Source organism: Triticum urartu, chromosome 7 (assembly GCF_003073215.2).
Source record: "Triticum urartu cultivar G1812 chromosome 7, Tu2.1, whole genome shotgun sequence".
Lineage (NCBI taxonomy): Eukaryota > Viridiplantae > Streptophyta > Magnoliopsida > Poales > Poaceae > Triticum > Triticum urartu.
In genome coordinates, this window is record NC_053028.1 from 530,249,805 (window position 1) to 530,260,234 (window position 10,430).

Here is a 10,430-nt window from a genome sequence, read left to right on the forward strand (position 1 = left end):
ATCATTTTTCAACTTTGTGTATGAATCTGTACCTACCACGCAAATTCATATATTGTAGGTGTATAATTAACTCTTACGTGAAAGGTGTACGCTAAGAGAAGTGCATTGTCTCGTCATGCACACTTGCACAGAGCCATGAAAAGAAGCAACGAGTAGGGTGGCAGCAAGAAACTTGCCCCATGTGAACTGAAATTGACTCTACTGCAACACTACTACTCTGGTATGAAGCATTGCTATTGCAATAATGAACCGTTGCTATTGCCATAACGAACCAGTAGCACTCTTTGCTGTCACACGATTTCAGAAATTTTGAGATAGCTGGATAGACAGGTGCACTCAACCTTAACTTTCCCACATTTAAAGACGCTGTATGTGACAAGAACTAGTGGAGTATAATATAATTGAATTCAGACTACTACCTGACAAGTGTATGCACCGAAACTGAACTTGGAAAAATAAAGTGTCTGCAATAATACAGAGATCATTTCTAGAATAGCATTGATTCCGCATATATCCAAAAAATATAGTATAGCACAAAGGGATACAGACGATCCGAGCATTGAGTTTCTCTATAAAGGAGCTCAACGCCTCGCCATAGACTTCCACCCTTCTCAAGTCAGAACCCAGCTTGCAAACCATACACGGCACCGCCCTGCCATGGCCATCACCGCCACCACCAACGGTGCCGCTGCGCCGACCCATGCCGCGAACGGCGCGGGCAACCAGGCCGGCCGCGACCACGTGGTCGTGTTCCCGTTCATGGCCAAGGGCCACACCCTCCCACTGCTGCACTTCGCCACGGCGCTCACCGTGCACCAAAAGGACCTCCGCGTCACCATGGTCGTCACGCCCGCCAACCTTGCCTTCGCCCGCAGCCGCCTCCCGGCGTCGGTGCGGCTCGCGGTGCTCCCGTTCCCGTCGCTGCCGCCGCTGCCATCCGGCGTGGAGTCCACGGACACCCTGCCCGGCCCGGACCTCTACCCGACGTTCCTGCGCGCCACGGCGCTCCTGCGGGAGCCCTTCGCGGACTTCATGGCGTCGCTCCCGGCCCCGCCGCTCGTGCTCGTCTCCGACTTCTTCCTCGGGTTCACGCACCGCGTCGCGGCCGACGCAGGCGTCCGCCGCGTCGTGTTCCACGGCATGTCCTGCTTCTCGATGGCCGCCTGCAAATCGCTCGTCACGAGCCCGCCGCCGCCCGGCGCCAGTTTCCACCTGTCCCGTATGCCGGAGCACGTAAGGATCACGCCGGCGGATGTCCCGGACACGATCGCCAAGATCGGCGACGCCGAGGACCCAGTGACTCGGTTCCTTATCGATGACATCGGCGAGTCCGACCCGCGCAGCTGGGGCGTCCTCGTCAACAGCTTCGCCATGTTGGACGAGGACTACGTATCGGCCTTCATCTCGTTCTACCAGCCGGACGCGCGAGCCTGGCTGGTGGGCCCTCTGTTTCTCGCCGCCGGCGACGTGCCGGAGCGCGTGGGGGAGCAGGACCCCGAGGGGTGCCTCGCCTGGCTCGACGAGATGGCGGAGCGGTCGGAGTCGGTGATCTACGTGTCGTTCGGCACGCAGGCCCATATCTCCGACGAGCAGCTCGACGAGCTGGCGCGCGGGCTGGTGCGGTCCGGCCACCCCTTCCTCTGGGCCGTCCGGTCCGGCACGTGGTCGCCGCCGGTGGACGTGGGGCCGCACGGGAGGATCGTCCGCGGGTGGATCCCGCAGAGGAGCGTGCTAGCCCACCCCGCGGTGGGAGGGTTCGTGAGCCACTGCGGGTGGAACTCGGTGATGGAGAGCCTGGCGGCGGGGAAGCCCGTGCTGGCGTGGCCGCAGATGGCCGAGCAGCACCTGAACGCGCACCACGTCACGCACATCATCGGCGCCGGGGTCAGGATAACGGCCGCCGGGGGCGTGGTGGGCAGGGCGGAGGTGGAGCGCAAGGTGAGGAGGCTGATGGACGCCGGCGACGCGGACGGGCAGAAAATGCGCGCGAAGGCGGCCTGGACGCAGAAGGCGGCGAGGTCAGCGGTGAGCGACGGTGGCACCTCGCGCGTCGCGTTGCTGAAGCTGGTGGAGGAGCTCCAGGGGAGCTACTGTGACGTCATGGTGGCGAACAAGGATCGCTCTTAATAATCAAATCAATCGGCGGCGACGGGACGATACGGACGCGCATGCTTTCTGAAAATAACCTCAGCTCTGTGTACGTGCACCATGTGTAAGTGCGTAATCTGTTGTGTGATATGCCGCGTACTCCTCCATTAATTCTGTAGCGTCGTGATCGTGCACTTCATCTGGCTGCTGCTCATTTGCTTTGTTTTAGCTATTTTATTTGTGTTCGACTAAAGACACTTTAATGGTGTTTTGCAAAACTTTTCGATAATTAGTGTATATGGTTTTGTACTGGTGTGCATGTGGTTGTGCGGTCTGATGATTTATCTTTATTGCGCCAAGAAAAGGTAATATCAAGAAATATAGTAAACAAAAAGAAAAAACTAAATATTTTCCGGAGCGGAGATTTTCGTGTATTCTAAGAGCATCTCCAACGGGCGCGCTAAATTTGTTTACAGCGCCAAAATAGTTTTTTTTTGCGCGCAACAGGGCGCTGGCTCTAGCGGCCGCTGCAAAATATGGCGCGCGCGAGTAGCTTCAGCAGGCGCGCTAAATTTCCAGCACGCGAGCAGCCGACGCTTGCAAATAGCATGATTTTACATGTCCATTTGACAATATGATGATGTTTCAAATATTAAACAAATATGCAAAAATAAGAGTTGGAGCAACATAGCATAGTTCAATTGCCGACGGCGAAGCCGAAGCTCAACCCCGCACTAAGGTTTGCGGCGGTAGCGGTGGCAACGGCGGAGGGGTCGCGGGTGTAGGGAGGGGTTGGGAGGATATCGGCACGACCTTCCATCGGTCGAATTTCGCCGGCGGCGGCGAGGGGCTGGGCGAAGGCGGGGCGGTCGGAGAGGTTGGCGGCAGTTGGTCGCGGACGCTCGATTGTCCAGCACGCGGGAGCGGGCGCACGAAATAAGCGGCGCGCGATGCCGTTTTACTCCACACGCTAAACCCGTTATACCGCGAGCGCGATTATTGCGTGGCTGCTGGACCGCCCCTTTCGGTTCCGCGCACACAAAAAATGGCAGTTTTTTTTCTAGCGCACGGCTAAGATAGCGCGGCAGTTGGAGATACTCTAATTGCACTCAATTTTTGGCAGTGAAAATACTTGCGCGGTAACCTAGGCAAAAAAGTACTCTAATGACATGTTTAGTATTACTCCGCTCCACCAAAATTAGCTTCAGGGTATCAAATTCACTTTGGAGCAGTTTTATACAGAAGTTGTTGCTCCACCAAGGAGCAATGTTTGGCTTTCAGCTAGCTCCAACTTCAATAATGAGAAATTTGATGGAAATGATCTATTTGATTGGATGACATGGGGTGAATCGAAGAAGTATCCACTTATCGATGGCAGTGGTGGGTTATTTTCCCCCATCTCCAGCTTAAGAGTTTTTGGAGCACCCCATGAAGAGCTTCATAAAAAACAAAGAGTTGTATCTCATATTCTGATTTTTTTTTCAAAACGGCATATAATGGAGCTAACCCGTTTGGTTTGCATTTTTTAGAGTGGAGGTGGATTTTAAGGACGATGCTTCGATGCCTTAAGGTATCTACCTTTGTGTCTATGACATGTGGGTCCAACAGGTGACTGACCCACATGTCAGTGACCCAAAGGTAGGTGCCTTTAAGGCACCGAAGCTGCGTCCGGATTTTAAGGAGTAGAGGGATCCCAAACAGACCCTAAAAGGCTTTTTTATAGCACCTATATTTATTTATTTTTGCTGAGATCACCACACATGTCTTTTATTCATTAAATTTCGCCAGTTAGAAACTTAGAATACACAGACAAGCTTATTGTCCAACAAAAATAGATATATTTATTTTATTCACCCTTCTTTTACTGCTCATGCGGGTGTGCATTAGCCTGAGCTCATAAAAACACCACATGCTATTCTGTCGTTCGTTGGGGTGCAGACTGTGGAGTGCCTAGTACAGTTTAGAGCTTAGAGGGACACATGTTAAAACACTTTATATACTCTAAAAAGAAGAAGAATAGGTGATGTGTTAAACATGTTGTAGACAGGTTGAAGTGTTGGCTTCGGTAGTTAGCATTCGACCCACCGTACGCGTTGACAAACATGGCATGATCCGTGTGTTATTATCTTATAACAACCATACTTTGTATCGTACCCTAATCAATATCCTAACTGTGTATTGTCATGGCCGTCTCTAAAAATTTGAGGCCCCTTTGCGAAATGCTAAATGGGGCCCTAAAATTAGAAAATGTCACTCACATCCCTACGACACAAAGGGCTATGGATAATCAGTTTTTTCTAGCAATAATTTGGAACTTGTTTCTATGTACATTCAAAATTATGTGTCTCTAGAACGAACTTGAATTAAGGTAGTTGGGTGATTTTTGTCTCTGGATTCCAGCAAACAACAAATAGACTATAAGCTACATGATCAAATTAGACCAAAACATAAGTACTAGTTGAAGTTACTGGAATTATAAACAGCTAGCTGTAGGGCTACTGCCAAACATATTATTACATTGATAGAGGTAGCCAATTTCATCTAAATCTAAATGTTCATATACTGAATTTCAGCAAGTTGCATTTAAAAATTGAAACATTATATTTGCTCTAATATGCACCAGAAGTCTAGAACCCTACTGTTTTTTTTCCGGGATAGAACCAACAGCTTCAGTTATGACAGTGGAGGAGCACCTAACCACTAATATCTAAACATCTATACAAGTTCTTTTCCTCCCATCTCTTAATTAACATCTTAGTATTTGCTCCCAATTACTAACTCAAACCAAAGAAACTCTAATTAGGACCAAATAAACTACAACCATGAGATGGGGGGCAAATGAACATGACAAAAGGAATTCCATCATGAATCCCACAAAAGAAGGCCATGGAAACTAGCACTAGGCATGTACTCTTGTTGGGGAAAATATATTTCAGTTTGATATTGAAATTGCATTAATATCACCCTTTTTCTATAGCGATGGAGCTACGAAATAGGTTGAATTTGCAGAATAATATAACACATAAATATGAAAATGACAACATAAAGCATGGTCGTGGCACGTTTCATGTAGGAGTTACATGCTTCATTTCACATAGAAGCTTGTAAATTACATAAATGATCTTATGGTTCTCTTAAAGTAATCTTAGATAGTATTACACAATCACAAGAATCATTCGATGTGTGTTTTCCATCTTTACTTAACATTGTCTCACAATAGAGTTACCATAGACAGCCAAACATTCAACTCATAGTAAACCTACATTGTTTGTTCTTCTTGAGCTGTGATATCTTCCAATCCCAACTCTCATTTTTATATTTGCTAACTTCTTGAAAGTATCCAAAATCACTAATCACTGACTTCGTTCCTTTCAAACCACATAAGTAGATGTCCGCACCTCCATCCAAAAGGTTGAAACTTTAATCGTTGTACTCATCGATCTTCTACCGTGAATGCTAAATGCCCATCTTGTGACCACTATTGTTGTTATGCTCCTACTTAGTGCTTTGTCAAACCTATAGATTCAACACAATAAATTATATTGTACTAGCACAAGTAGCACAAGTAGTTAATTCAAGAGGCACATTGAAAATCAATAATATTTACAACGAGAAAATACATGTTGACCATGTGTAAGATAGTAAATGAAAATTGGTATCAAGATGGAAGAGGTCTAGTAACCCAAAATACTAAGGATACCGTTGAAGTTAGTTTGTGAATTTTTCATCTTAAAGGAAGTTGTCAAAATTAGCCACACCAAGAGCCAACCCAGGCCACCAAAACATTAATATGGGGTACCGTACCTATGTGCCAGTGTCAATCTGGATCAAAGGTGTCTCAGAGCAATTCTGGAAATTGAACATGTTGAAGAATAGTTATATGCATCAGAAATAAAGTTTTTACCCCATGAAAGCAACTTCTGCGGAGGCTCGTCCACAAGGGCCGGCAGGTCATCACCAAGACCCTTCGCGTAGAACCAAGACTTGTGCCACTCCGGAGCGGACTTCGGGAGGTCGAAAGAGAAGAACGTGGAATTGGGTCAGAGCTTCAGGATGGCACCTCCAATGTCGCAAACGGGGCCTTCGTTTGACTGGACGTAGACCCAAAAAATAGTGGAACAACTCGAAATGTGAAGCTATCCCTAGATAGCACTTGTAGAAAGTGATGAAATTAGCAATATGGAGCACCCCATTAGGTGGAATATGGTGCAGTTGATAGCCAAGGAAGTGTAGGAGGCCACACACAAAGGGATGGAGCGGGAAGCCAAGCCCTCACCCGAAGTAGCCCAAACGCAAGACATGCTCACCTACACGGGCTCCGGCGGGACCTCCCCGGTCGGGAGTCGGGTGTTCAGATGCGTCGGCATAAGAAAGTAATCCTTGTGCCCCTTGATCTCGCCCTCCATGGTCGCAGACGGAAACCACTTCTTGGTGGATTTGAGTGTGGTGCGCACCGGCTTCACCTCCCCGTGGGAGAGGCCCGCTTCCATTTCCCACCGGCGGCACTTGACGACGGCTCCTGACGAGGGACTCACTCCTTGTCTTAGCCATCAGCGTCGAAGGGGTAGGGTGAGCTAAGTAGGGTGGCGACGCGTCAAAGGGTTCGAGGTGGATGGAGAGGATGGAATGAAACAAAATAGGGTAGGGTTTGAAACCCTTCCCTTCTCTCTTTTTATAAGAAACCAAACCCGAGGCGTCACCCGCCTAGGGCAGAATGGGCATTTCTTTTCCGTTTCGGAAGGATTCCTTTTTTGCAGAAAAACTGGGGTGATAGTCACAGCGGCATCACCGTCCCTAAGATCCGCGGGAACCTAAGGAGGACCCGTCCACCCAGACAAGCCAGAAGCTCAGGCAAGCCGTCATCCGACCTCCCAGCCAAATCGGACTCAAGATGACCTCGGGCTCCCGGAAGGCAAGAAGATATGAGAGCCCACCGGAGGTCTCACAACCTTTCTTGCAACCTTCGCCATGCTCGGGGGCTACTGACAGGGTCCCATACCGAGGGTGGCTAATGCCCAGGAGCTCAGCCTCATTCAAGACATGGGGCCCACCAAGCCCAAAGACTGGAGCAAACCCTATGAGGCGAGGACGACATTCATGATCCCCAAGACTAGAGGGTGGCAGCGCCCCAGATCGCAACTGCCTTGTAAAACCCCAGACTCTCCGGCCTATATAAAGGGAGGTCTAGGGTACCCACTGATCATCGATCCACAGATGGGAAAACTCTCGGTAGCAGCCTCATTCATCATTGTAATCCCACGCATGAGGTACCCCTCCACTATGAATCATCAAATCTAGCGGGACGTGGGGTATAACTCTCTAGAGGCCCGAACTGTTGGGAATCGTTGCATGGAAAACAAAAAATTCTATGCACACGCAATGATCTATCCATGGAGATGCATAGCAACGAGGGGGAGATGTGTCCACGTACCCTTGTAGACCGTAAACGGAAGCGTTTCACAACGCGGTTGATGTGTTGGGGAATGCAGTATTTCAAAAAATTTACCTACGATCACACAAGATATATCTAGGATATGCATAGCAATGAGAGGGGAAAGTGTGTCTATGTACCCTCGTAGACCGAAAGCGGAAGAGTTTAGTAACGCGGTTGATGTAGTCGAACATCTTCGCAATCCAACCGATCCAACTACCGAACGTACGACACCTCCGCGTTTAGCACACATTCAGCTCGATGACATCCCTCGGGCTCTTGATCCAGTAGAGGCCGAAGGAGAGTTCCTCAGCACGACGGCGTGGCGACGGTGATGATGAAGTTACCGGCGCAGGGCTTCGCCTAAGCACTACGACGATATGACCGAGGTGTGTAACTGTGGAGGGGGGGCACCGCACACGGCTAAGACAAATCTTGTAGTGCCTTTGGGGTGACCCCTGCCCACGTATATAAAGGAGGGAGGAGGAGGCCGGCCTAGGAGGGGCGCACCTATAGGAGGAGTCCAACTAGGATTCCCAATCCTAGTTGGAGTCCCCTTCCTTTTCCAAGAGGGGAGAGAGGGAAGGAGTAGGAGAGGGAGAAGGAAAGAGAGGGGTCGCCGCCCCCTCCCTAGTCCAATTCGGACTTGCCATGGGGGGCGTGTGGCCAACCCTTGAGGCCCTTCTCTCCTTTCCCGTATGGCCCATTAAGGCCCACTACTTCCCCCGGTGAATTCCCGTAACTCTCCGGTACTCCGAGAAATACCCGAATCACTCAAAACCTTTTCGATGTCCGAATATAGCCTTCCAATATATCAATCTTTACGTCTCGACCATTTCGAGACTCCTCGTCATGTCCGTGATCTCATCCCGGACTCCAAATAACTTTTGGTACATCAAATCACATAACTCATAATACAAATCGTCATCGAACGTTAAGCATGCGGACCCTACGGGTTCGAGAACTATGTAGACATGACAAAGACACATCTCCGGTCAATAACCAATAGCAGAACCTGGATGCTCATATTGGCTCCTGCATATTCTACGAACACCTTTATCGGTCAAACCACATAACAACATACGTTGTTCCCTTTGTTATCGGTATGTTACTTGCCCGAGATTCCATCGTAGGTATCATCATACCTATTTCAATCTCGTTACCGGCAAGTCTCTTTACTCGTCCCGTAATGCAACATCCTACAACTAACTCATTAGTCACATTGCTTGCAAGGCTTATAGTGATGTGCATTACCGAGAGGGCCTAGAGATACCTCTCCGACAATCGGAGTGAGAAATCCTAATATCGATCTATGCCAACTCAACAAACACCATCGGAGACACCTGTAGAGCATCTTTATAATCACCCAGTTATGTTGTGACATTTGATAGAACACAAGGTGTTCCTCTCGTATTCGGGAGTTTCATAATCTCATAGTCATAGGAACATGTATAAGCCATGATGAAAGCAAAAGCAATAAAACTAAACGATCATTTATGCTAAGCTAACGGATGGGTCTTGTCCATCACATCATTCTCTAATGATGTGATCCCGTTCATCAAATGACAACACATGTCTATGGTCAGGAAACTTAACCATCTTTGATTAACGAGCTAGTCAAGTAGAGGCATACTAGGGACACTCTGTTTTGTCTATGTATTCACACATGTACTGAGTTCCTGGTTAATACAATTCTAGCATGAATAATAAACATTTATCATGATATAAGGAAATATAAATCACAACTTTATTATTGCCTGTAGGGCATATTTCCTTCAATCTCCCACTTGCACTAGAGTCAATAATCTAGTTCACATTGCCATGTGATTTAACACCAATAGTTCAAATCTTTATATGATTAGTTCACATCTCCATGTGACTAATACCCAAAGGATTTACTAGAGTCAATAATCTAGTTCACATCGCTATGTGATTAACACCCAAAGAGTGATCATGTTTTGCTTGTGAGAGAAGTTTAGTCAACGGGTCTGCCACATTCAGAGCCATATGTATTTTGCAAATTTTATATGTCTACAACGCTCTGCACGTAGCTACTCTAGCTAATCACTCCCACTTTCAATATGTATCTAGATCAGGACTTAGAGTCATCCAGATCGGTGCCAAAGCTTGCATCGACGTAACTCCTTACAACAAACTCTTTGTCATCGTCATAACCGAGAAACATTTCCTTTTTCCACTAAGGATAATTTTGACCGCTTTCCAGTGATCCACTCCTGGATCACTATTCTACCCTCTTGCCAAACTCATGGTGAGGTGCACAATAGGTCTGGTACACAGCATAGCATACTTTGTAGAACCTATGACTGAGGCATAGGGAATGACTTTTCATTCTCTTTCTATATTCTATCGTGGTCAGGTTTTGAGTCTTTACTCAACTTCACACCTTGCAACACAGGCAAGAACTCCTTTGATTGTTCCATTTTGAACTTCTTCAAAAACTTGTCAAGGTATGTACTCATTGAAATTTTTTATCAAGCGTCTTGTTCTATCTCTGTAGATCTTGATTGTCAATATGTAAGCAGCTTCACCAAGGTATTTCTTTGAAAAACTCCTTTCAAACACTCCTTTATGCTTTCTAGAAAATTCTACATTATTTCCGATCAACAGTATGTCATTCACATATACTTATCAGAAATGATGTAGTGCTCCCACTCACTTTCTTGTAAATACAGGCTTCACCGCAAGTCTGTATAAAACTATATGCTTTGATCAACTCATCAAAGCGTATATTCCAACTCCGAGATGTTTGCACCAGTCCATAGATGGATCGCTGGAGCTTGTACACTTTGTTAGCACCTTTAGGATTGACAAAACTTTCTTGTTTTATCATATACAACTCTCCTTTAAGAAATCCATTAAGGAATGCAGTTTTGACATCCATTTGCCAGAT

At 47.4% G+C, this 10,430-nt stretch overlaps 1 protein-coding gene across 1 annotated transcript; it reads left to right on the forward strand.

Annotated features, from left to right (window-relative positions):
• Positions 1–587: 587 nt before the first annotated feature.
• LOC125522384 (UDP-glycosyltransferase 90A2-like) lies at positions 588–2,399 on the forward strand. Its single transcript, XM_048687442.1, has one exon. The coding sequence runs from the start codon at positions 658–660 to the stop codon at positions 2,125–2,127; it is 1,470 nt and encodes a 489-aa protein (XP_048543399.1). The 5' UTR covers positions 588–657; the 3' UTR covers positions 2,128–2,399.
• The last annotated feature ends 8,031 nt before the right edge of the window (positions 2,400–10,430 follow it).